Source organism: Oncorhynchus tshawytscha, linkage group LG24, assembly GCF_018296145.1.
Source record: "Oncorhynchus tshawytscha isolate Ot180627B linkage group LG24, Otsh_v2.0, whole genome shotgun sequence".
NCBI classification, from domain to species: Eukaryota; Metazoa; Chordata; class Actinopteri; order Salmoniformes; family Salmonidae; genus Oncorhynchus; species Oncorhynchus tshawytscha.
The window spans coordinates 18634330-18661876 of NC_056452.1; the positions used below are offsets into that span (position 1 = coordinate 18634330).

The window sequence follows — 27547 nt, forward strand, 5'->3', positions numbered from 1 at the left end:
ACTGGGGTGGCGGGAGGGGGGGTTGGCGATGAGGGCCGGGTCCAAGATGTCTTTAGCGGGAACCCAGCTCCTCTCCTCTGGGCCATAACTCTCCCAGTCAACCAGGTACTGCTCCGTGGACGAACCAGACAAGGTTTTGACTCTAGACAGAGCCAAGTTAAGAAAAATACGGTGGGTACGGGGCAACAGAGGACAAACAGCAGAGGGGCTAATGATCTTGGAGCGGGGAGGAAAAGTCTCAGCTTCCGGGGATGTAGCCGCGGCACTACAGTGGCGTGCCAGCGCCTCAGGCTTGACCTTCTTGGATACTGGTCGGTGCAGCGGAAGCGAAGTGGCCCCTTACTGTACCCCTCCCAGAGGTCCTGGTACTCTGTGGAGCTGGCGGAGAGGTCCGGGGCAGGCAGAGCTGACTTCAGGCAATGAGTGTGGCAGGACGGGCTCCAGCCCACGATGGCACCAGTAGCCCAGGCAACCAGCAGGAATTTGATCGTCTCGCTGTGGTTCCGACACTCGTAGGTTGACGGGGGGGGGTCTGGTGGGTGACCCGGCCTATAGAGCGCCTATACAGCGCTCTAATGCCCATGGGAATGGAGAGGGGTTGAGTGGGGATGCCCAGCTCGGACTCCAGGTTAACGTCCATGAGACTCACATCGGCCCCCGAGTCAATGAATACCTGGAGAGACTTGGACTGGTCACCCCACCGCAGGATGGCACAGAGAGGGGGGCGAGTAAGGGGAGACGGACATTTTTCTTTAAGGCCCACCAGAGTACTCACTCCAACGAATGAGCTAGGTCTCTTGAAGGGACAGGCTGATACATAATGACCGGCAGTACCGCAATACAGACAACTCTGGGTCTCAAGTCTGCGTACACGTTCGGCTGGAGATAGCCTGGCCCTGCAGAGCTGCATCGGCTCGGGAAGATGTGAATCGGGCAGTCTCCGGAGGCTCTTGGAGAACTCGGGGAAGCTCGGATGGGGGCTGGGGGGGGGGTGGAAACAAGTCAGGTGAAACAGATCAGGGCGAGACATACCCAATAGGGCAGTTACACAATAACAGAGGAAGAAAACCGAGAGGCTGTAACATACACTGTCAGCTGGCACAGGGTTGGGAGTAGGAAAGCTAGACCGGACAGGATGGACGTCCTGCTAACAAGGGTGTGAACACGAATGGCTGTGTTCACACAGGCAGCCCAATTCGGATATTTTTCCCACTAATTGGTCTTTTGACCAATTATGGTCTTTTGACCAATTATGTCAGATTTTTTCACAGCAGATATTTTTTCAGAGCTGATGTCAAAAGACCAATTCGTGAAAGAAGTATCATATTTGGGCTGCCTGTCTAAATGCAGCCGTTGTGTCCAGCATTCCAGCCTCAGCACTTGGCCAATGTGCTAGTATCGCAGCAGTAGATAACCCAGTATGATTGATTGCTGAGTGTCAGTGTTTGACATTGTCAGCTACTGGAGGGTTTTCTTGAAAGAAACAATAAGTAGAATCAGTGTGTATGAGTCGAATAAACCCATTAAAAACTAAATGAATAGGTTAGTTAAAACACCAGTTAAGGAAATGCAGGTATGTGTGTTTATACTCAACTGGTTGTCTGGCTGTTACAGAGGAATCATCACCCGTCAAGTAAAGCAGAGCTCTTTTTACAGGGGAGGATGACAGACTGAACACAGGTAAACAAGAGGCCATTGTGATGTGCTGTCCTCCTGGGGACCAGAAACAGGATCCCATTGAAAGACACGATGACCTGGGGGATCTGTCTAGCTTGGTCTCTGTCTATGGACAACCCAAAAAACCTGTGGACAACCCCCCACCCACCCCCTCATCCTCTCTCTCTCTTTCCCTCTCTCAATTAATTTCAATTTAAGGGCTTTGTTGCATGGGAAACATATGTTAACATTGCCAAAGCAAGTGAAATAGATAATAAACAAAAGTGAAATAAACAATAAAAATGTACAAATAACATAGCACTCACAAAAGTTCCAAAAGAATAAAGAAAAACATAAATGTCATGTTAATCAAATCAAATCAAATGTATTTATATAGCCCTTCGTACATCAGCTGATATCTCAAAGTGCTGTACAGAAACCCAGCCTAAAACCCCAAACAGCAAGCAATGCAGGTGTAGAAGCACGGTGGCTAGGAAAAACTCCCTAGAAAGGCCAAAACCTAGGAAGAAACCTAGAGAGGAACCAGGCTATGTGGGGTGGCCAGTCCTCTTCTGGCTGTGCCGGTTGGAGATTATAACAGAACATGGCCAAGATGTTCAAATGTTCATAAATGACCAGCATGGTCGTATAATAATAATCACAGGCAGAACAGTTGAAACTGGAGCAGCAGCACGGCCAGGTGGACTGGGGACAGCAAGGAGTCATCATGTCAGGTAGTCCTGAGGCATGGTCCTAGGGCTCAGGTCCTCTGAGAGAAAGAAAGAGAGAAAGAGAGAATTAGAGAGAGCATACTTAAATTCACACAGGACACCGGATAGGACAGGAGAAGTACTCCAGATATAACAAACTAACCCTAGCCCCCCGACACATAAACTACTGCAGCATAAATACTGGAGGCTGAGACAGGAGGGGTCAGGAGACACTGTGGCCCCATCCAATGATACCCCCGGACAGGGCCAAACAGGAAGGATATAACCCCACCCACTTTGCAAAAGCACAGCCCCCACACCACTAGAGGGATATCTTCAACCACCAACTTACCATCCTGAGACAAGGCCGAGTATAGCCCACAAAGATCTCCGCCACGGCACAACTCAAGGGGGGGTGCCAACCCAGACAGGAAGATCACATCAGTGACTCAACCCACTCAAGTGACTTACCCCTCCTAGGGACGGCATGAAAGAGCACCAGTAAGCCAGTGACTCAGCCCCTGTAATAGGGTTAGAGGCAGAGAATCCCAGTGGAAAGAGGGGAACCGGCCAGGCAGAGACAGCAAGGGCGGTTTGTTGCTCCAGAGCCTTTCTGTTCACCTTCACACTCCTGACTTAAAGGTTGAGACCGAGTTTGCGTCTCTCACATGGGTAGGCAGACCATTCCATAAAAATGGAGCTCTATAGGAGAAAGCCCTGCCTCCAGCTGTTTGCTTAGAAATTCTAGGGACAATTAGGAGGCCTGCGTCTTGTGAACGTAGCGTACGTGTAGGTATGTGCGGCAGGACCAAATCAGAGAGATAGGTAGGATCAAGCCCATGTAATGCTTTGTAGGTTAGCAGTAAAACCTTGAAATCAGCCCTTGCCTTGACAGGAAGCCAGTGTAGGGAGGCTAGCACTGGAGTAGTATTTAGCACTAACTGAAGTTTATTTAGTGCTTTATCCAGGTAGACGGAAAGTAAAGCATTGCAGTAGTCTAACCTAAAAGTAACAAAAGCATGGATTCATTTTTCTGCATCATTTTTGGACAAAAAGTTTCTGATTTTTGCAATGTTATGTAGATGGAAAAAAGCTGTCCTTGAAACAGTCTTGATATATTCGTCAAAAGAGAGATCAGGGTCCAGAGTAACGCCAAGGTCCTTCACAGTTTTATTTGAGACGACTGTACAACCATTAAGATTAATTGTCAGATTCAACAGAAGATCTCTTTGTTTCTTGGGACCTAGAACAAGCATCTCTGTTTTGTCCGGGTTTAAAAGTAGAAAGTTGCAGCCATCCACTTCCTCATGTCTGAAACACAGGCTTCTAGCGAGGGCAATTTTGGGGCTTCACCATGTTTCATTGAAATGTACAGCTGTGTGTCATCCGCATAGCAGTGAAAGTTAACATTATGTTTTCGAATGGCATCCCCAAGAGGTAAAATATATAGTGAAAACAATAGTGGTTCTAAAACGGAACCTTGAGGAACACCGAAATTTACAGTTGATTTGTCAGAGGACAAACCATTCACAGAGACAAACTGATATCTTTCCGACAGATAAGATCTAAACCAGGCCAGAGCTTGTCCGTGTAGACCAATTTGGGGTTCCAATCTCTCCAAAAGAATGTGGTGATCGATGGTATCAAAAGCAGAACTAAGGTCTAGGAGCACAAGAACAGATGCAGAGCCTCGGTCTGATGCCATTAAAAGGTCATTTACCACCTTCACAAGTGCAGTCTCAGTGCTATGATGGGGTCTAAAACCAGACTGAAGCATTTTGTATACATTGTTTGTCTTCAGGAAGGCAGTGAGTTGCCTCGCAACAGTTTTTTCAAACATTTTTGAGAGGAATGGAAGATTCGATATAGGCTGATAGTTTTTTATATTTTCTGGGTCAAGGTTTGGCTTTTTCAAGAGAGGCTTTGTTACTGCCACTTTTAGTGAGTTTGGTACACATCCAGTGGATAGAGAGCCGTTTATTATGTTCAACATAGGAGGGCCAAGCACAGGAAGTAGCTCTTTCAGTAGTTTAGTTGGAATAGGGTCCAGTATGCAGCTTGAAGGTTTAGAGGCCAATACTATTTTCATCACTGTGTCAAGAGATATAGTACTAAAACACTTGAGTGTCTCTCTTGATCCTAGGTCCTGGCAGAGTTGTGCAGACTCAGAACAACTGAGCTTTGAAGGAATACGCAGATTTAAAGAGGAGTCCGTAATTTGCTTTCTAATAATCATGATCTTTTCCTCAAAGAAGTTCATGAATTCAGTACTGCTGAAGTGAAAGCCATCCTCTCTTGAGGAATGCTGCTTTTTGTTCTTATTTTCCTCAATTAAGTTGGAAAAATAGGATGAGCAACTGTAAGGGCTCTTCGATACTGAACGGTACTGTCTTTCCAAGCTAGTCGGAAGACTTCCAGTTTGGTGTGGCACCATTTCCGTTCCAATTTTCTGGAAGCTTGCTTCAGAGCTCGGGTATTTTCTGTATACCAGGGAGCTAGTTTCTTATGACAAATGTTTTTCGTTTTTAGGGGTGCAGCTGCATCTAGGGTATTGCGCAAGGTCAAATTGAGTTCCTCAGTTAGGTGGTTAACTGATTTTTGTCCTCTGACGTCCTTGGGTAGACAGAGGGAGTCTGGAAGGACATCAAGGAATCTTTGTGTTGTCTGTGAATTTATAGCACGACTTTTGATGTTCCTTGGTTGGAGTCTGAGCAGATTATTTGTTGCAATTGCAAATGTAATAAAATGGTGGTCCGATAGTCCAGGATTATGAGGAAAAACATTAAGATCCACAACATTTATTCCATGGGACAAAACTAGGTCCAGAGTATGACTGTGACAGTGAATAGGTCCAGAGACATGTTGGACAAAACCCACTGAGTCGATGATGTCTCCGAAAGCCTTTTGGAGTGGGTCTGTGGACTTTTCCATGTGAATATTAAAGTCACCAAAAATGACTTATGATTAGAAGATTAGAATATTATCTGCCATGACTACAAGGTCCGATAGGAATTCAGGGAACTCAGTGAGGAACGCTGTATATGGCCCAGGAGGCCTGTAAACAGAAGCTATAAAAAGTGATTGAGTAGGCTGCATAGATTTCATGACTAGAAGCTCAAAAGACGAAAAGGTAATTTTATTTTATTTATTTATTTATTGTAAATTGAAATTTGCTATCGTAAAGGTTAGCAACACCTCCGCCTTTGCGGGATGCACGTGGGATATGGTCACTAGTGTAGCCAGGAGGTGAGGCCTCATTTAACACAGTAAATTCATCAGGCTTAAGCCATGTTTCAGTCAGGCCAATCACATCAAGATTATGATCAGTGATTAGTTCATTGACTATAATTGCCTTTGAAGTAAGGGATCTAACATTAAGTAGCCCTATTTTGAGATGTGAGGTATCATGATCTGTTTCAATAATGACAGGAATGGAGGAGGTCTTTATCCTAGTGAGATTGCTAAGGCGAACACCGCCATGTTTAGTTTTGCCCAACCTAGGTCGAGGCACAGACACGTTCTCAATGGGGATAGCTGAGCTGACTACACTGACTGTGCTAGTGGCAGACTCCACTATGCTGGCAGGCTGACTAACAGCCTGCTGCCTGGCCTGCACCCTATTTCATTGTGGAGCTAGAGGAGTTAGAGCCCTGTCTATGTTGGTAGATAAGATGAGAGCACCCCTCCAGCTAGGATGGAGTCCGTCACTCCTCAGCAGGTCAGCCTTGGTCCTGTTTGTGTGTGAGTCGCAGAAAGAGGGCCAATTATCTACAAATTCTATCTTTTGGGAGGGGCAGAAAACAGTTTTCAACCAGCGATTGAGTTGTGAGACTCTGCTGTAGAGCTCATCACTCCCCCTAACTGGGAGGGGGCCAGAGTCAATTACTAGATGCCGACACATCTTTCTAGCTGATTAAGTCTATATACAGTGTTGTAATGATGTGCAAATAGTTAAATTACAAAATGGAAAATAAATAAACAAATGTAGGTTTTATTTACAATGGTGTTTGTTCTTCACTGGTTGCTCTTTTCTAATGGCAAAAGGTCACAAATCTTGCTGCTGTGATTGCACACTGTGGTATTTCACCCAATAGATATGGGAGTTTGTTTTCACATTCTTTGTGGTTCTGTGTAATCTGAGGGAAATATGTGTCTCTAATATGGTCACACATTTGGCAGGAGGTTAGGAAGTGTAGCTTAGTTTCCACCTCATTTTGTGGGCATTGTGCACATAGCCTGTCTTCTCTTGAGAGCCAGGTCTGCCTTCGGCGGCCTTTCTCAAAAGCAAGGCTATGCACACAGTACATAGTCAAAGATTTCCTTAATGTTGGGTCAGTCACAGTGGTCAGGTTTTCTGCTGCTGTGTACTCTCTGTTTAGGGCCAAATAGCATTCTAGTTTGCTCTGTTTTTTTGTAAATTCTTTCCAATTTGTCAAGTGATTATCTTTTTGTTTTCTCCTGATTTGGTTGGGTCTAATTGTGTTGCTGTCCTGGGGCTCTGTGGGGTGAGTTTGTGTTTGTGAACAGCGCCCAGGACCAGCTTGCTTAGGAGGCTCTTCTCCAGGTTCATCTCTCTGTAGGTAATGGCTTTGTTATGGAAGGTTTGGGAATCACTTCCTTTTCGGTGGTTGTGGAATTTAACGTCTCTTTTCTGGATTTTGATCATTAGTGGGTATCGCCCTAATTCTGCTCTGTATGCATTATTTGGTGTTTTACGTTGAACACAGAGGATATTTTTGCAGAATTCTGCATGCAGAGTCTCAATTTGGTGTTTGCCCCATTTTGGGAATTCTTGGTTGGTGAGCGGACCCCAGACCTCACAACCATAGAGGGCAATGGGATCTATAACTGATTCAAGTATTTTTAGCCAGATCCTAATTGGTATGTCAAATGTTATGTTCCTTTGGCCCTTCTTGCCATGTCTCTTAGATCGTTCACAGCTTTGTGGAAGTTTCCTGTGGCGCTGATGTTTAGGCCGAGGTATGTATAGTTTTTGTGTGTTCTAGGGCAACGGTGTCTAGATGCAATTTCTATTCATGGTCCTGGCAACTGGTCCTTTTTTGGAACACCATTTCTCTCTCTCTCTCTCTCTCTCTCTCTCTCTCTCTCTCTCTCTCTCTCTCTCTCTCTCTCTCTCGCTCTGCAGATCATCAAGCGTAATCTATCCAGCCTATTCAAGGTGCAGTGTGCCTCGCTCAATTAAGTAGGTCAGTACGTCTGTCTGTCTTCATTACATGCATACATTTGCATATGGTCTATGTTAAATTCAGGCACTGAAGCAAAGTTGGTACTGTCTAACTGGCTAGGGTAAACTATACCCTTACATTTTATTGACACCAGATTCAGTTGTCAAACCAATTACATTTCCAACGGCCATGGTAAATGTCAAGAGCACAGATTTGATGGAAATGTGTGCTTTATTAGGTACGTTTAAGTATTTTCAAGCACCAGAGACGTTATTACTTTTCATAACATTTTTTATACTGCTAGTCCTCCTTCAGATTACATCTCTATCAACAATGACCTCCAAATATTTCATTTACATGCAAATAAGACTGACCATAGATTTAGAATGTATCGATTTACAGCAGTGAGTGACATCATAAATACCTGTTCCATTCTTAGAACCATTCTCAGTAGAATACCAAATCATGGAATGGTAAGAATTCTACACAAATCTGCGCTGCTGAAGTTTTGGATCAAGGTAACATTCATTTATTTTCCATCACCCCTTATCATGGTGCCATCTATTGGCGCTAAATGATACTGACTGAGATTAGTGTATCTTGAATGTGTTATGAAATACCCATCTGGCTAAAAATACACTTGTTGACAGGGTTGAGTAATGTCACTATAAGGTATGTGTGTGGCTTTAAGGTATCTTATGAACCATGTGACAGATTTCATAACACTAATCGGGCGAAGTCTGAGATGTGGGTCATAGTCTATGCTATTTACAAACATGGGAAGGGGACCAGATCGAAGGGGACTAGTTCATTTATATGCCCTACTTTTGACTCCGTCTTGATGTCTTTAAGTTGAATTACATTGCTCTCTTAGAGCTTCCAATAGCCAAAGATCAATCTCTTTATCTCCAAGTAAAAGAAAACATGTAGGATGAGGGCCCACTTAGGTACTTATATGTACATGGAAGTAAATGTAGCAGTAAATGACTTGAGAAATATGAGAATATAACACGAAAATAGTCTAAGATTTTCCACCATTTATGTCTCAACATGACAGGCTTATTTGTGCTTATTTCTTCTGAGTTTCAACTGTATGCTAACTGTGTACAGAATGTACACAGTAAGGTATTAACAGCAACAACAGTAGACTAGCTCTTTCCCTGTAGGCCTCAGACCTAGTTATAAACCAAATTCAGTTGCTTGGTTACAAAGAAAAACGTGACAAAGCTTGCAGCACTCACAGTGCACCCAGGCCAGGCTGACAGTTAAACACAGGGCCTCAGCTGCGTCCACTTAAAAACGTCGGAGCGATGCACTTCCTGGTTTTTATTTACATGGCTCTCGGTGGCTCTTATGTATAATTCACAGCCAGGGAGATGGAATGATCCTCGACAAACACGGCCGTACCTTGGGAGAGTATTCCTGTGTCTTCGCTCTGGAGATATCACCCTCTCTGGCTCTGCACTGATCTGGGGGTGGTGGACTAACTCCAATGCTGGTAAGAAACAAAACATCATATTTTTCTTCTATTCTATAAGTTCAGGACAAGTGAAACTTGATGAAAAGTCATACAGTAGATTCTAGTGTTGATGTCAGTGTTGTAAGAGGTTAGGTTAAATAGGGGGAATGTGAGAATCGGTGAAACTTATTTATAATTGTTCAGTTAAAGACAAGCTATACAGTCAAATCAATGACTATTCACTCTTTTATTCTACTGAAAGGTGGGATTGAGAGTTGTTGTGGTCAAGGTGCATGTTCATTCTCTGCTACAGTGGCAAACAGCCGGCTGTGTCATGTCCTTAGCTGTAATGTGATGAGCTTAGTTACAGTGAGACAAGTCTATTGCCATGGATACAAGGGATTATGACAATATCTATTACATCAAGTTCTGGTTCTACTAGTAATTCCATTGTTCTACTGTCTACTTCATGTGTAAAGGAGAAATTAAGAGCTTTGTTACGATCCTTGAAGTAGTTAGAACCATAGAAAACGGAATAACATATTGATGGAACAGGTTAAATCTTAACCAAGGAAACCACCTTTAATCAAACTTGTTAAACACTAAACTCATAACAAGTTGCACCTCCTTTATTTATTCAAGCACTATGGCCAAGGGCAACAAGCAGTCAAAAGAGCCTAAAGGCCGGAAGATCACCCTGAAGATGGCAAAGCTGGCACTGAAGCTGACCGTGGATGGCAAACGTCGGCTGGACCTCAGCAACATGGAGATCGCCAGCTTTCCCAAGTGCATCCTGAAGCTGTGTGATGTGGACGAGCTGGACCTGAGCCGCAACATGCTCAAGAAGATCCCTGACTCTATCGACAAGTTTGTCAACCTCCGCTGGCTGGATCTCCACAGCAACCAGTTGGACCACATTCCGGAAGCTATCGGGCACCTCCAGAACCTATACAGCCTCAACCTGTGTAACAACCTACTGAGCAGTATAGGACTCCCCAACGAGATCGGCCTCCTGCAGAAGCTGAGGAGCCTCAACCTGGGCATGAACCTCCTCGAAAGCATCCCGTCCTCCATCGCAGCCCTCAAGGAGCTGCGCCACCTGGGTCTGTTCAACAACCACCTGACCCGGGTGCCCGAGTGCCTCCGCAACCTGCCCCACCTTGAGAGCATCAACCTGAAGTGTAACCCAATCCCCTCAGGGGATGACAAAGGCATAGACCCCATCCAGAGGGTGGAATGTCTGTACCTGGTGAGGGAGAGCTGCCTGTGTGCCTCCTGCCTCAAGAAGGTCAAAGATGCCAGGCAGAGGTTGGACAGCAGGCTAAGCAGAGCCCCTGCTCATGGGAGGTCCATCTTCGCCGGCCTGATCACACCCAACTCGGTGGCGCAGGAGGACCAGGCCACCTGGAGGTGATTGAGGAACCAGGGTTGTGACTAGATGGAGTACAGCTATGACCGGAAGTGACTTTTCATGGCAGGTTAGGATAGCCTCTAAGCTAACCCTAACCCTTTTCCTAACCTTAACCTAATACTCCTAACCCGATACATTATTTATCCTAATCTGCTGCGTACGTATTCCTAACATGCTACAAAAAAAGTTACTTCCGGGAAGCTCTATTCCACCAAGACAGAACCAGGAACCAGGTCCTCCATGATCATCAGAAGGTCACCAATGACAGATTATTTAGGATGAGAACAGTCCAGGTGCTCCATTGCAATAGCTGCTTATTACAAACAATGTATATTAAGCATATCAGGAATTCTGGTAGACAAAAACATGACAGAAGTTACAGTCATACATCCGTAACCACAGCTTTTTTTTATTTTTATAAGTGTTCTACTCTACCACCCTCTAGAGTTTGGACTACTGTAATGTTCTTCAACAAACTACTAGAAGAAAACCTGCCTTAGCTTCACTATACAGTATTCTCATTTGGTGTATTCTAAATCATTTCACATGTTTCTCTTAATAAATATGACTTCATTCTCATTCTTTATCTGATTATCTGTCTCCTCTGTTCTAGTAAGGAATCACACTAGGCCCAAGACAACAACATCCCAGACATAGTTTTTATTTTGTATTTTACCAGGTAAGTTGACTGAGAACACATTCTCATTTTCATCAACAACCTGGAGAATAGTTACAGGGGAGAGGAAGGGGGGATGAATCAGACAATTGGAAACCTAGGGCAAAAATATACAGTACCAGTCAAAAGTTTGGGTGGTATACAGAAAATAGCTAAGTCAATTTTATGGCAAGGACAACTCAAATAAGCAAAGAGAAATGACAGCCTATCATTACTTTAAGAGATGGAGGTCAGTCAATACGGAACATTTCAAGAACTTCTTCAAGTGCAGTTGCAAAAACCATCAAGCGCTATGATGAAACTGGCTCCTGTGAGGACCACCACAGGAAAGGAAGACCCAGAGTTACCTTGTTCTGCAGAGAATATGTTCATTAGAGTTGCCAGCCTCATAAATTGCAGCCCAAATAAATGCTTCACAGAGTTCAAGTAACAGACACATCTCAACATACACTGTTCAGAGGAGACTGCAAGAATCAGGCCTTCATGGTCAAATTGCTGCAAAAAACAACTACTAAAGGACACCAACTAGAAGAAGAGACTTGCGTGGTCTGATGAGTCCAAATTTGAGATTTTTGGTTCCAACAGCCGTGGGAACTCCTTCAAGATTGTTGGAAAAGCATTCCAGGTAAAGCTGGTTGAGAGAATGCCAAGAGTGTGTAAAGCTGTCATCAAGGCAAAGGCTACCTTGAAGAATCTAAAATCTAGAATATATTTTGTTTTGTTAAACTTTTTTTTTCTACATGATTCCATTTGTGTTATTTCATAGTTTTGATGCCTTCACTATTATTACATTGTAGAAAATAGTAAAAAATTAAGAAAAACCCTTGAATGAGTAGGTGTGTCCAGTCTTTGGACTGGTACTTTATGTTTGGCTTGACAATGACAGTGAAGTAGGCAAAAGCACAAACTGATCTGGGACCAGGCTGGCAAAGACTGCCAGCACATTTCTGCACCAACCGTGACGGCTTGATAAGGTCTGTGCACACACCTCAGTGGAACAGCCTCGCTATTACCCTATCTTCCATTTTAATAAACCCTTGAGACACAAGGTCATCACCATCTCCAACATTACACCGTATTTACCATACGGCTGCCTGGGGCTGACGCTGACCGGAGAAGTGCTGAGTCAACAAGAAGATAAAGACGCTAAATCGATAGATTAACTAGTTAGCCAACAGAAACTACACAGTATTGATCTGACCATTATAAGATCTGGTCACTATCAATGTTAAGAGGTGGTATCTTATAAGATCCTCCTTTCTGTGTTCTCTCCATGCAGCCTTGTCACAGGTGAGCAGTCTAACATGCTTTGCTTTACACCCTGCTCACCCCTGTGTCAGCGCTATAGGAAATCAATGCACCAGTACACACACACACACATGCACACACTCACTCCGTCAGTCAGGCTGGCAGAATGCAGTGGAGCAGAAGCCGTATGTGTGTGTGTGTGTGTGTGTGTGTGTGTGTGTGTGTGTGTGTGTGTGTGTGTGTGTGTGTGTGTGTGTGTGTGTGTGTGTGTGTGTGTGTGTGTGTGTGTGTGTGTGTGTGTGTGTGTGTGTGTGTGTGATGGACTTTAACACTCATCATTCAGACATACGTGGCAGCCAGTGCATACTCTGCTGTCAGAATGTTCCCCATCACATCCATTAGCAGATGAAATGATGGCCCTTGCTAATTGCCAGTGACAGGGTAATGGGGGTTTAGGCATTGTGTCGGGGAGAACGGGGGCTGCAGGGGCACATGGGAATCAACTTTGTCTCTACAGACGTTACAGGTTTGAACTAATAAGCCCCAATTGGATTTTTCACTGGTCAATTATGACTGTAGAATGCACTCAGCGTGGTTGGAGTCCACCTCCCACATCAAATTATTACCACAGATGTCTGTATTCTGGTATAACTGAATATATAGTATTAAATATTTAGAAGAAGATTAAAGAATGACTGGCACTGGAATAGCCCAAACAGTGGTTATAGGTTTTCATTTTCGAATTCAATTACATCATTCATTACAGTAAGGGCCCACCCCAGATGTGACCCAGATTTCCATTCATCGCATCCTAAATAATTGTCAGGATAACAACAATCTGTGAAGTAATTTAGTCTACACCTGTTTGTAAATGACCCATTCATTTCTTTAGATGCCAGATATTTAATGAAGTGTAAGTCCCCAGCATTCCATCTAACGCTACATTGAATATAATGAATACTATGTTTGGCACAGTGTCAACCATCAAAAAAATCTTTACTGTAGAAACGAATGGTGTAGATCTGCAAAGCCTGCTGTCAATACAGTCACTGCCAAACACCCCCATAAGAATGGATGGCTGATTCTTAAACACACTGCAAATCAATAAGTCATTCTAAGTCATCACACCTTTAACAGACAGCCAAGACAATCTCACAACAACTACCACACGTATCCATTATGAAAATATACTTAGGTTAAACTATTCATATCAGAGGAGGCTGGTGGGAGGAGCTATAGGAGGACAGGCTCATTGTCATGGCTGGAATGGAATGAACGGAACGGGTCAAACATGTGGTTTCCATATGTTTGATGTGTTTGATACCCTTCCATTTATTCCATCCCAGCCATTCCAGTGAGCCAATCCTCCTATAGCTCCTCCCACCAGCCTCCTCTGATGAATATTTAACTTGAGAGCAAAGCTCTGGATTCCCATTTGTAGAGAGTTAGCAGTAGCGCTAGTCAGCATATTCCAATTCTGTACAAGGACATGCATTGACACAAGAAGGCTACATGTGTATTATAAACTGGGTGGTTCTAGCCCTGAATTCTGATTGGTTGACAGCAGTGGTATATCAGACAGTATACCACAGGTATGAAAAAACATATTTTTACTGCTCTAATTACATTGGTAGCCAGTTTATAATAGCATTAAGGCACCTCAGGGTTTGTGGTATATGGCCAATATACCACGGCTAAGGGCTGTATCCAGACACTCCACTTTGCGTCGTGCCTAAGAACAGCCCTTCGCCGTGGTATATTGGCCACATACCACACTCCCTAAGGCCTTATTGCTTAATTACTGTACAGCATTGCTTGCAGGTTTTCACACAGCTAGTGCTAAGCCATGATATTTCCCATTTCAAACAATCCATCTTAAACCACTAAACAACAATACAACATGTGATGCACCTCTGAAATAGACATAGGAGCCCATATTTCATGAGCAGCCCAGTGGTTATGACTGAACAAAAACAGCAGTGCCCAGCCCAACCCTAACCATAGTCCTATACGCTATCCATGGTGGTGAGGTTTTTATTGCTGTCTCATTTTGGGCTTGTGCTAGGGTGTGTGTTGCCCTCCCCCCTCTGGGCTCTGTAATAAGAGCATCTGTGGTCTACAGGGCAGTGCTGATTCAATTGCAATGGAGGATTTAAAGCTATTATCCTCCATACGGGAAGAGGAGCATGAAGAGGGGGAGAAGAGGAGGAGGAGGATGAAGAGAAGAAGTGGAGGATATCTGGGCTGCTGCTGCCTGACTGAGGGACATATTCTTAGAGAGATGCGGAAATAAGGGAGAGAGAAAGGGAGAGAGAGGGAGGGATGGGTGGAGGGAGAGAGACAATATTCAGAGATCTAGAGAAGAGAGAGATAATATACAGAGATCTAGAGATGACAAAGGCAGAGATAATATACAGAGATCTAGAGACAAGAGGCAGAGAGAGATAATATACAGAGATCTAGAGACGTGAGAGGCATAGAGAGATCATATACAGAGATCTAGAGATGAGAGGCAGAGAGAGATAATATACAGAGCTCTAGAGATGATAGAGGCAGAGACTTGAGAAAGAAAAGGAAGAACACAGAGGGAGAAGAAGAGAGAAAGTGAAAAAATGACAGAACATCTGTGAAAAACAGGGAAGCACACAGCTGTAGCCGATTAAGATGGTAGCTGCCAGCCAGAGAGAGAGGAAGAGTGAGAGGACGAGAGAGGGAAGACAGCAGCTCTACTCCTCGTGTGTTTCAGCCTCAGTGAAGCCTGCGCTTGGAAGGACATTCTGATCACACACAGGCATTTACCTGTCAGTGTGGTGTAGTAAGAGTGGGATGAGATCCCCCCTCCCTCCCTCCTCCCTCCCTACCGCCGTGGTCACCCTGGCGATGAATAATGCAGTAGGGATGGGTGGAGGCCACTGAGCGTGTGCGAGGAGGAGGAATCCCTCCCCCTCAGCCTCAGCCCCCTAGCCTGCTGTTGCTGCTGCTGCTGTTGCCTACTGCAGAACGTCAGTGGTAGAGAGGAGAGAAGAGAGGAGAGGCAGGACAGAGGAGAGGATGGTGTGTTGAGAAAGAGTGATAGAGAGCAAGAGCAAGAGGGGTGGGGTGCCGGACGGACGGATGAACATGCCCAGTGTGGTATTCCTGCGATGACAGCCATGCTGAGTCCCAAGATTAGACAGACCAGGAGAGGTGAGAGAGCCGAGCGCGTTGTATTTTTCTCTACCACTACTACCTAACCATACTACCACTACATATCTGAATGGAGCATATGGGCGGTACACACAGGTCGTTCTACTACAATGCTGTCAATGACATCATCATCTCCTGTTTCATCTTGATAATGCTGATCTGATGCTTGTCTGTCAATTGCTGCCTTTGATACATTGAATGGTGAACGTCAAAATGATGCAGGTGTGTTTAAATAGTGAATGTGAAAAGGTGAATATCACTAGATATAGGGATAGGTCACTTTGTTATCTTTGTTCTGTTATTCTCTCTAAAGTAAGATACAATTGAGAGTGTACGAGAAACGAAATGGATTAATTAAATAGATTCAATTATCTTTGTGGTTCTAAGATACACACATTCTCTGCATAGATGTTGTAATTGGAATGTGATTGCTTCCTTTTATTCATTCAACAAAACACATGACGAAATTCGATTTCAATTCCTGGTCCATAGAAAACCTATTTCCTGGTCCATGGAAACCTCATTAAATAGCCCACATCGCAGCTGTTTCCCTCTTCTCCTCACCATGTTATTTTGGAATGAGAGATCCCACTACTGTACTATATTACACATCATGGACAGTACTGACAGCTAAGCTACAGGCACAGTAGTACACCCACACACACAGCATAGATAAGTACCCCCCACCCCACCCCCAATCCGAGTGGAGCCTACCACAGTTTCTCCGGCAACGCAAACACTCCACTAATTCTCAATGGGTTAATACATTCATCAACCGCAGAGGAGTCAGTGGAAATGATGCACCTGTAACTCTACCAGCCCCTTCCCAGGCATCATAAATCACACAGCAACCAGATTCATGAAATAGAATTTCTCAAAATGGATTCCATGCTTGGAGAAAAAGAGCCAGGTAATTTGTCTTGTGGCTAATAAGTCTACCCATTGTGACGGGTTAATGGATAGCTGTTCTTCGATGTGGAGAGGGGACATATACATCTATACTGTGTGATGATGACTACACAGCTCAAAAGTGCATTAAAAATAGCGACTGGATATCATAGGCTATAGTACGTGTGTGTGCAATGCAATCATGCAGTCATAGTTCTCTAGGGTCATGATGACTATCTCTGGGTTGAGTTTTCACCCACGTTGAAACATCATACTGTAAGGTCAAAAGAGATCAAAAACATCGAAAACAGCCACACTTAGTCTATGCCATTACTATGGATCAGAGCCATGTATTTAGCTAACGTGGCTGCATCATAATGCTCATTCTAGACATGATATTCCTCATGTAATGTTAATGGGGAGCCAACATGGCTGCCATAGAATGTTGTAGTGTCATGCAAATGCATCATATTGCAGAAGCCTCAATGTCTCAACTCTCCAAATACATGGCTCTGCTATGGATTAAATCATACAATGTGTAATTACTATGGGTTAGACATATATAGCATACGCTAGTAGCAGCACATTGAAACATGCTAAATAAACAGATTATACAGAGCACATCTTCGCTGGCGCTTTTAGACATTAGCTCATTGATTGATGGTATTAATGAAGCTCATACACAATATAAATGACTCATTATGCACATCCTTGGCAGACTATTCTCTGGGGTCAGGGGGTACATGATACATAGAATCAAGATGGTGGACCACCAATCTACTACTTGTTCATTGAAGATAACTATAGATCATATGGGGGGGATAGCATGTGTGGGGTTGAATCCCAGGGCTACTGGGAGAGTGAATCATCCATTTACTTAACTTTAAACATGGAAAGACCTAGTATGAACAAACACTCAATGAATTGCTAGTATTTTGTGAAAATGTTCACTTTGAACCACAGTCCCAATGTTACAGATTGAGTGAGACCACATTGTAGCTACACCCATGTCAACCCTATGGAAGGTATGAATCACTGTGAGGAGAAATGTCCAAACTGGTTCAGTGTAGCGTTTGGCCTACAAACACACACACACACACACACACACACACACACACACACACACACACACACACACACACACACACACACACACACACACACACACACACACACACACTGACTCAGATAATTGGGCAGTGTATTCCAAAGCGCCCACGGATTGCAACAGCTGTTGCGAACTACAGTACATTACATTACTATGGCAACATTTACAAATCATTCCTTCATTCCTCTTGGACCCAGTTGGTTTCTTCCTGTGGAGACACATTTGAAAAGACAGTGTGGAAACTGGAAAACAAAACTCATGAGGTTTCCCCCAAATGTCCGTTTAGAAAACCCACAACGCCTCTGTGTCCTGAAACACCACTGATGAAATACATCTGTCCAGAATGACAGAATAATGACTACAGTAGTGAAAGACCTTCTCCTCTCCTTCTCGATAATTCTTCGATATTGGGTTCTATTCAATCCGCATCGCAGAAGTTCAGCTTTACAGAATGATTGAAATTTAAAGGCAATGTTCCCACGTCGGTCGGAAACTGTATTCACGGTAAACTCTGCATATGACAGCTCAATCGGAAATGACCTCAACATTTCTTGCGCGGAATCTGTAATGCTTCAGCTTTGAACAGATTGACTAGAGCCCATTGTATCTCACAATAAACCAATTCAAATTCATTCTCACAATAAACCAATTCAAATTAATTCTCTCAATAAACCAATTCAAACAAAAGAGCTCAAACAACACTCTACTAACCATGCTTATAGTCCCTGCAGGACTCTTGAGTGTACAGTATGCACTTACTCTAATAAGGCTTCCAGGGTAGAACACAGGGCTGAGTGGGGCCAGCAGTGCAGCCAGACATGGTGACGGAGGCAGAGAGGGATGGTTGTAGACGGAAAGAGAGAGATGGTTAATGTGATATACGGGCCCTGTTCCTCTTGTGAGTTTAACTGATTAGGAATGGAGCCAGGCAACGATGGAGGTAGGAGTAGACGGTGGAGTGATGACCAGGCTATAGTGGCCATGCTATGTTGTGCCACAGCCAAGCCCACAACCACAGAGTATAGTACACAATGACTGTAAATGAATGAACCGTTTGAACTATCAGTTCATTCCAATGAAACATGGTTGGTGGTGCCCGGGGATATGTCGGGAAGTGTCTCTTCGGGGTGTCTGCATCTATACCATAACATTCTCCATCCTTAGGGTCAGGAGTAACTCCTGGCCCCCCATCCCATATCGCAAGAAGAAGAAGAAGCAGAAGGAGAATAAGAGAGAAATAACAGAACAAACATTGATTTTCATCCCTCTTCCGCCTCCAAGCCATCTGGGCATTGATCCTGAGTGTGTCACACAGGATGCTGGATTGATTCTTATAAATTATACATGATAATCAAATAGTTTTGTCTTGTTTGCCTTGCTGCTGTTTGGCTCCGTGAGATGTGTTGCTGAGTGGTTATTCTCTCAGGATTGTCTCTAGAAGCTGTATTCAGGGTTTAGTTGATTTGGGGAAATGGCATGATCAAAGCAAGCTGTTTCCCACTAGTAATCACCAGATGTTACTTTCTGCACAGGCTGTACTGTATTCAAATCACATTTTATTGGTCACATACACATATTTAGCAGATGTTATAGCGGGTGTAGCAAAATGCTTGTATTTGAGTTTAATAGAAATAACACCAAAAAAAGACAAATACTGCAAAGCTGCTTAGGAGCTAGAAGCAGAACTGCCATGCCTCTCAGCACCATCTTCTCTCCGAGAAAAATATTGAGTAATATTGAGTGATTCCTGTCATTTTTAATGTAGCTCATTTCATCAATTGCGTTGAATAGAGAACAGATTGAAATTGATACAGGACGAGGGACAGCGCATGACTCCAGAGCCTCCTGACATGAACTGCATCTGAAACGGTCCTTGACTGAGCTCACATTACACTAAAACCCAGAGACAATCCCAGGAGGCCTTGTTATCCCAGTTCAAACAGGTTCCTGGTTCTATTGGTCTGCCAGAACTGACAATAACTCTCTACCAGGGGCTTTACATTAATCACTTATATCACCTGAGGCCTCTCATTTCTTCCCTGTGCCGGGTGGGTCTCCAGCCACCTCTACCCGGGGGAGGAAGGGGGGCCTCAGCCTCAGCTCCAGGGCAGGACATGGTGTGTGTGGTATGTGCCTCACCATGGCAACCCTGGAGCGCACACACACTGTGTGTATGTGCCTGTCTCACTGCTGCTTAAATGTGTATTTGTATTCATGTTTGTATGTGTATCTCCACTCTACAGCCCGGTCCAAGAGCATGGTGATGGGAGATGTGTCCCGGGGCCCAATCCGCCCGTCCTCCCCCAGTCTCCAGGAGGGGGCTCTGAAAGCTGGCTGGCTGAAGAAACAGAGGAGCATCATGAAGAACTGGCAGCTGAGATGGTTTGTCCTGCGCTCCGACCAGCTTTTCTTCTACAAAGAGGAGGAGGAGACCAAGCCACAGGTACTGAACGTTCACACCTAAGCTCTTCTTCACGTTCTTACAGAGGTTAGCTGACATCCTTTATTTGGTTGAATGTGGGACCTTACTATAAAGCCAACGTCGCAGGTTCAGAACCTCTCCACAAATACTTTGCATGTCTGCTGTGGTTTTTCCATCCATTCCTTAGACACGAGGTCAAATGGCCAATAGAAAATAAAGATCTTTCTATACCATGACCTAGCCTGGATGGATTACATTGTCATCGTGCCCTGCCTAGGAGGAAAATCAGGATAAAACATCATTTTGATACCGTAACTCAGTGTTGGTCATGAGTCATGACATCTGTTGGTTGACACCTTTTAATCACAGGTTGTCCATAGTCATCCAGCCAGAACTGATTTCTCTACACACACAACTCCCTGTGCAGTATTCAGGATGTGTGCGAGTGTCGATCTGGACGCTTTCCCCCCATCTAATCAATAGGAATCGGAACAGGGCACTGCATAGCCACATGACACATCAAGATCTCACACTGTGATGAAAGGAAATTATAATTGGAGGAAGGACATTTGCACAAAAGCGATCTATAGCCATTTCTCATCATGCAGAGCAGGTCATTAAGGAATGGATTGGTGTTAGAGCCAGAGAGTTTGCTCCAAGACACATTCTGAAGGAAGAATAATCTCAGATCTTGAGTTACATTTTGGTTCTTCTCATTCATTCGTTCCCACCAGCAGTATTCAAGCCACATTGTACGCTTGGGAGATGTGCTTCTGGGCTGCTAGCCCTGCGCCAACGCTCTACCAATTTGTTGCCATGGCGACTAATGTAGTGACAGCTTGGCCTCTAGTTTGGCCATTTGGAAGATCGCAGCCTGTTTGATGTGGGATAGTGCCAGCTCCAGATTGGTAGGATGAGACCAATTTTCCTTCTGCGTAGTCTCTAATTAACAGGCCTTGATTAACAGGCCTTGTTAAATTACTATTGATCTGCATTTGATAATGTGTACATCTTCATCATTGGATAGATTAAAGAGATCAATATAAATAACGAGATCTTCGGTCTATTTTCTACCCTAATATTCTCATCATGATTTAATCAATATTTGTGATTTAATCGATTAGAGTCTCACTGAGGTATCATTAATCTTTGGTTTCAAATTGATCTATTCCCAAATGCTGCTGATTCCTGTGTTCCAGTTAAGTCCTTCTCGGTTTGTTCGTTCCAGGGCTGCATACCCCTGCAGGGCTGTCAGGTGAATGAGCTCACCGCCAACTCAGAAGAACCAGGGAGACATCTTTTTGAAATCGTTCCAGGTGAGGTGATCCATCAACACCAAACCCTCTCCTATTCTCACAAAAAAAATACATGTGCTGTCAAAGTCAGGCATCACCGCACAGAGCTGATATTTAACATTGCAGTTTTCTCAATACCGCCGTCGGCCAGCAGGGGGCAATGCTGATGTTTAACAACGGTGTCTGGTGTAGAGAATGTAGATGTAGGACACATACAGTACACACTACTGACTGGTAGATGAGCTTGCACTCAATGCACTGTGCAATTATATGACCAGCTAAGAATTGCTTTCGAAATCCTGTGGATGGTAATCTCTCTCATAACATAATTTCCAAACTAAGACTCCAGAATCAGAACTAATCTCTAAGAACACATTAATACCTCAGGGAGAAAAGAGAATCTCCTAGCCTTGTCCAGGCTTATCGACCCCAATACCTGCGTCTCATGTCTATCAGGAGTCTGTTACTGTTGACATCCCAACACAGACAATACACAGCGTTGCCTGGGGCGAGTGTGCTGGAAAGACCCTACTCAATCAGCTCTTCAAGCTTTTGGTTGCTCTCAATACAGCCAAATGGTCATTTTCAATGAAAGTCACTCAGAGTATGCAAGTTAGCTACATCACTCAGTAAAGGGTATTTTCTAGGTGGTTTTTCCCACTGTTTATTGTTGTTGACGGGCCACTGGGTCCCTGTGTGTTTTATTTATGCTGAGTAAATATTGCAGGAGAGTGTGACCCCAATCAGCCAAGTGTGGATGGGCCAGGCAGGCAGCACACAGCCAGACAAAGCCATTTCTGAAGACCATTAAAACAGTGCGACAGTGAGAATGGAAAGGGGATTGAATTTCAATCTGGTCTGTGCACTTTACATACCTTTCACTCCCAAACCCAACTCATCCCCTCCATACCGCCTACATCTAATGTTTACAAGATATTCAATCCTCAGGCCCTTGTTTTTTTTCTTTTTTCTCCCTCTTTGTTTTATTCTTAATCAGCTTAAACGAAAGCCTTTTTCGCTTCTCAGCTTTGAAATGAACAGCCACTGAGGGCTTAGGTTGACTTTCGCACTACGATAAAGATCCACTCTAGCACTTTAGTAAGAGGGGTTGGGAAACAGGGGATCATGGTAAACAAGTATTACTGTAAGGCTTCAACAGAGGCGCAGGGAAGCTTTCTGTACACTTCTTACAGTGGGTCCACAGGGAATAATACGTTGACCCATATCAGCCAAAATGTCTCCATACAGTATGGAGTCAGATCCACTTTGGACCGATGGTCCTATGTCCTCATTCATACTATCCATTTCAACACTGGTTCTGGCACAGAGCAGTGCCTGCAATTCCTTTAACGATTTGGCTTTTGACTGCAGGGGGATAGAGAGCTCATGACTCCTGAGGCTACTGTCGGTATGATGTTCATAGCACGTTTGATGAATTTCTCTGAGGACCTTTCGTTTTCTGTTACTGCGTCGCGTAATCCTTTCAGAGCAAGGCTGGGCGATAGGGTGTTCCTGGGTCTCAGTTCACTGACTCTATGCATGAGCTCTGGCAATAAACGCCCTTGCAAGTCGTGTTTGTTGTGGACACCTTAAAGGTCCTTGCGCTGTCCAAACGAAAGAGAGGCAAAAGCCCCTGCAAACTGAGACTAACTCATCAAGGGTACAAGTAGCTGGATTTTCTTTGGGTTCCAAAATTTGGCAGGTGATGATACATTGATACATGATACATCTCCACTCATTTCCACAAGAACTTCTACATTGATAGACATCCTGTATGACCAAATGAACCTCTCTGATAGCATTTCTTCTGTCCTCATATCCAAGGGTTTTATTAACCTAGTTTGGGAGGCCTCACACCTTTTCAAAGTAAAATATCCTGCTTATTTTAACTGTAAAATCCTTGGGACCTAGAAAGTAAGCAATGAATGAAAGCACAGCCAAATCCAACAATCCATTTTGGTTCAGCTGAAAGTATACGGCTGTGACTGAAAGCCAGTCAGATTATGACTGAAAATCAGATTAAGGAACAGTTGTAATAATCTGTGGTTTTTAAATGCTGTCTGTGCTTAAGGGGGCTACTCAAGGCTAAACTTCCCTTTGTGTTGGTCTCTAGCCATAAAGCCAGCTGGGAAACAACAGCCAGGAAAGGATGGTGCACTAACACACACACACACACACACACACACACTAAAGTACAAGCCTGGGTAAACATGACTACTTCAGCTAATTCCTTATTGCAGGCTACTTGTTTAGCCAGTGCATGTGCAAACACACACACACACACACACACACACACACACACACACACACACACACACACACACACACACACACACACACACACACACACACACACACTTGGAGCCTGTCCCCTGCCCCCAGCTCTCCCACAGAGTATTTAACTAAGTTCAGCCTTATCAAATATCTGTTTGTCTATCCCCTTCCCCCACACGTGCAACATCCATGGGTTTTATAAAGCACACCGGTAACAGTTCTAGACAAAGGGACAGTCCTCCTCTCTAAAGACTTACAGTACTTCTGCTCTGAGTTCAGCTTGCTGTCAGAGCTGAATGTCTGTCGGATCATTCCTTACAGACCAGGCTGACTCGGAATAGGGATGGACTACAACAAGATCCTTATAAGTCTCTATAGTTAATTACTGTGTGAAATGACGTGATTCTGATTGGTTTATGACCTTGTTTACTTGAGTAATGTAACCCAGGTTGGAAAAGTAGACAATATTAATGCATACCTACATTTCATCTGAGCTTCAGTGTGAGCTCTTCTTACTTGATATGCATAAACTGTCAGCAACTACAACAATGGTTCACTTCATGACCCCAGATAGTGTTGCGTAAGAAATGGAAACGAGCTAAGTGCTGGGTTTAAGTCCCACGTCTATGGATGGAAACGAGCTAAGTGCTGGGTTTAAGTCCCACGTCTATGGATGGAAACAGGCTAAGTGCTGGGTTTAAGTCCCATGTCTATGGATGGAAACAGACTGAGTGCTGGGTTTAAGTCCCATGTCTATGGATGGAAACAGCTACTGGGTTTAAGTCCCACGCTGGATGGAAACGAGCTTGCTGGGTTTAAGTCCCACGTCTATGGATGGAAACAGGCTAAATGTCCCAGACTAAGTGCTGGGTTTAAGTCCCATGTCTATGGATGGAAACAGACTAAGCTGGGTTTAAGTCCCATGTCTGGATGGAAACGAGCTTTAAGTCCCATGTCTATGGATGGAAACGAGCTAAGTGCTGGGTTTAAGTCCCACGTCTATGGATGGAAACGAGCTAAGTGCTGGGATTAAGTCCCATGTCTATGGATGGAAACGAGCTAAGTGCTGGGTTTAAATTCCACGTCTATGGATGGAAATGAGCTAAGTGCTGGGTTTAAGTCCCACGTCTATGGATGGAAACGAGCTAAGTGCTGGGTTTAAGTCCCACGTCTATGGATGGAAACGAGCTAAGTGCTGGGTTTAAGTCCCACGTCTATGGATGGAAACGAGCTAAGTGCTGGGTTTAAGTCCCACGTCTATGGATGGAAACGAGCTAAATGCTGGGATTAAGTCCCATGTCTATGAAAGGAAACGAGCTAAGTGCTGGGTTTGAGTCCCATGTCTCTGAGCAGCATGCTGGAATTAATACAGGCCATTTATCAAACGTTTTTATCGAAAGCGACTTGCTTGCATACAGTACCAGTCAAAAGTTTGGACACACCTACTCATTCAAGGGTTTTCTTTATTTTTTAAAACAATTTTTGACATTGTAAAATAATAATGAAGACATCAAAACTATGAAATAATACATATGGAATCATGTAGTAATCAAAAAAGTGTTAAACAAATCAAAATATATTTTATATTTCAGATTCTTCAAAGTAGCCACACGTTGCCTTGATGACAGCTTTGCACACTCTTGGCATTCTCTCAACCAGCTTCATGAGGTAGTCACCTGGAATGCATTTAAATTAACAGGTGTGCCTTGTTAAAAGTTCATTTGTGGAATTTCTTTCCTTCTTAATGTGTTTGAGCCAATCAGTTGTTTTGTGACAAGGTAAGGGTGGTATACAGAAGATACCCTATTTTGTAAAAGACCAAGTCCATATTATGGCAAGAACAGCTCAAATCAGCAAAGAGAAATGACAGTCCATCATTACTTTAAGACATGAACGTCAGTCGATCCAGTAAATTTCAAGAACTTTGAAAGTTTCTTCAAGTGCAGTCGCAAAAACCATCAAGCACGATGATGAAACTGAGTCTCATGAGGACTGCCACAGGAAAGGAAGACCCAGAGTTACCTCTGTTGCAGAGGATAAGTTCATTAGAGTTACCAGCCTCAGAAATTGCAGCCCAAATAAATGCTTCACAGAATTCAAGTAACAGACACATCTCAACATCAACTGTTCAGAGGAGACCGCGTGGTCGAATTACTGCAAAGAAACCACTACTAAAGGACACCAATAAGAAGAAGAGACTTGTTTGGGCCAAGAAACACGAGCAATAGACATTAGACCGGTGGAAATATGTCCTTTTGTCTGATGTCCAAATTTGAGATTTTTGTGAGACGCAGAGTAGGTGAACGTATGATCTCCACATGTGTGGTTCTCAATGTGAAGCATGGAGGAGGAGGTGTGGGGGTGCTTTACTGGTGACATTGTCAGTGATTTATATAGAATTCAAGGCACACTTAACCAGCATGGCTACCACAGAATTATGCAGTGATACGCCATCCCATCTGGTTTGTGCTTAGTGGGACTATCATTTGTTTTTAAACAGGACAATGACCCAAACACACCTCCAGGCTGTGTAAAGGCTATTCGACCGAGGAGAGAGATGGAGTGCAGCATCAGATGACCTGGCCTCCACAATCACCAAACCTCAACCCAATTGAGATGGTTTGGGATGAGTTGGACCGCAGAGTGAAGGAAAAGCAGCCAACAAGTGCTCAGCAAATGTGGGAACTCCTTCAAGACTGTTGGAAAAGCATTGCTCATGAAGCTGGTTGAGAGAATGCCAAGAGTATGCAAACCTGTCATCAAGGCAAAGGGTGGCTACTTTGAAGAATCTCAAATATAAAATATATTTTCATTTGTTTAACACTTTTTTGTGTATGGGCTAGTAGTACAAACTAGCCTACAGCATCGTGTGATCCAACAACATGATTACATTGATACAGTACATTGCGGTTTAGACTCATACTATAGATCACCATCACAAAGCTGGCCAGCCAGAGGCTTCCCAATTGATTAGCAGGGTCTGTTTGTTTTCTGTGTGGGGACGGTGGAGGTTTGTTTGGTAAGGAAAGGAAGAGCAGCCCATCTTCCTGTCACTCCACGCACAGCTGCACACGGCCAGGGAGGGAGAGCAAGGCAAGGCAACACAAGGAGAGCTTAGCTCTTCCTCTGGGACCTGCCTCTCCATAGGGGAGCTAGGGGATAGAGGGATTTGCTGCTGCCCATGTTAGTGAATGAGGGACCGTGTGAACGGAGGAAAAATAAGAAGGGACTTGTTTTTGGGGTTTTGTTTTCCCTGGCATCGAGCATGCCTTATTGGCACCGTCTGCCCAGTAGTACCTGTTTGTGGATAAAGATATACAACCTCCAGGAGGGCAGTGTGTACGTTCATGCCCCAGCTGTAGCACTGTCAGCTCCCCTCAGTGAAACATGGGAATGGGGCTGGCCTGCTGTAAGCCCACCAGGCTCAAACAGGAACACCTGCAAGGTAATGCTAGCTACCTTTTTAGAGTTATATTTGGAAAATGTCATTTCATTTCATTTGAGTACATGTAATGTGCTGTAATTACAATGTACATTGGACAGCTATGGGTGGTTGAAGCCTGGTCTCATAGATTAGATGTAACATACTGTAGTAAATGTAAACACCCAAATGAGTATGATATGTTAGGTTTGGTATGGTTACATAAGACAGAAGGTTACCTAAGGCATAAATGAAAGGAGGGTGGTTGGGTTGGACGTGAACGTCTAGCAACCCAAAGGTCATCAAGGACAATTTTAGCAACTATTTACTACTTTTTAGCTACTTTGCAACTACTTAGCATGTTAGCTAACCCTTCCCCTAACCTTAACCATTTTACCTAACTACTAACTCTAAACTTAACCCTGACCGTATCCCCTAACCCTAATCCCTAGCCTAGCTAACTATAGCTACAATTCGTGACATAGCATACGTATTGCAAAATCGTAACATATTGTACGAATTGCAATTTGTAACACATCATGCGAATTGTAATTCGTAACATATCCTACGAAATGGATGATGGACATCCACAAATTAATACATACCA

The 27547-nt window shown here is 43.9% G+C and overlaps 2 protein-coding genes across 5 annotated transcripts in view; both read left to right on the forward strand.

Annotated features, from left to right (window-relative positions):
• The first annotated feature begins 7175 nt into the window (after nt 1–7175).
• LOC112223508 (leucine-rich repeat-containing protein 18) lies at nt 7176–11006 on the forward strand. 3 transcript variants are annotated; one of them, XM_024386563.2, is made up of 5 exons: nt 7176–7346; nt 7513–7573; nt 7992–8070; nt 8921–9050; nt 9654–11006. In XM_024386563.2, the coding sequence occupies exon 5, from the start codon at nt 9658–9660 to the stop codon at nt 10423–10425; it is 768 nt and encodes a 255-aa protein (XP_024242331.1). In that variant the 5' UTR covers nt 7176–7346; nt 7513–7573; nt 7992–8070; nt 8921–9050; nt 9654–9657; the 3' UTR covers nt 10426–11006. The 3 variants fall into 3 exon arrangements, with proteins under 3 accessions (XP_024242331.1, XP_024242332.1, XP_042161386.1); XM_024386564.2 differs by lacking the exon at nt 7992–8070; XM_042305452.1 differs by lacking the exons at nt 7176–7346; nt 7992–8070 and having other exon boundaries at nt 7450–7573.
• A 4274-nt stretch (nt 11007–15280) lies between these two features.
• The window catches only part of LOC112223505 (rho GTPase-activating protein 22), a 37676-nt gene continuing 25409 nt past the window's right edge, over nt 15281–27547 (forward strand). The window contains exons 1-3 of one of the 2 annotated variants that reach the window (XM_024386556.2): nt 15281–15532; nt 19772–19971; nt 21179–21266. In XM_024386556.2, the coding sequence (XP_024242324.1) occupies nt 15490–15532; nt 19772–19971; nt 21179–21266 (331 nt within the window). In that variant the 5' untranslated portion in view covers nt 15281–15489. The remainder of the gene's footprint in view (nt 15533–19771; nt 19972–21178; nt 21267–27547) is intronic. The other variant, XR_002949336.2, reaches the window with a different exon arrangement.

What these genes read in the sequence shown, in the direction of transcription:
- LOC112223508 (XM_024386563.2), top strand. Translation starts at nt 9,658, where the DNA reads ATGGCCAAGGGCAACAAGCAGTCAAAAGAGCCTAAAGGCCGGAAGATC.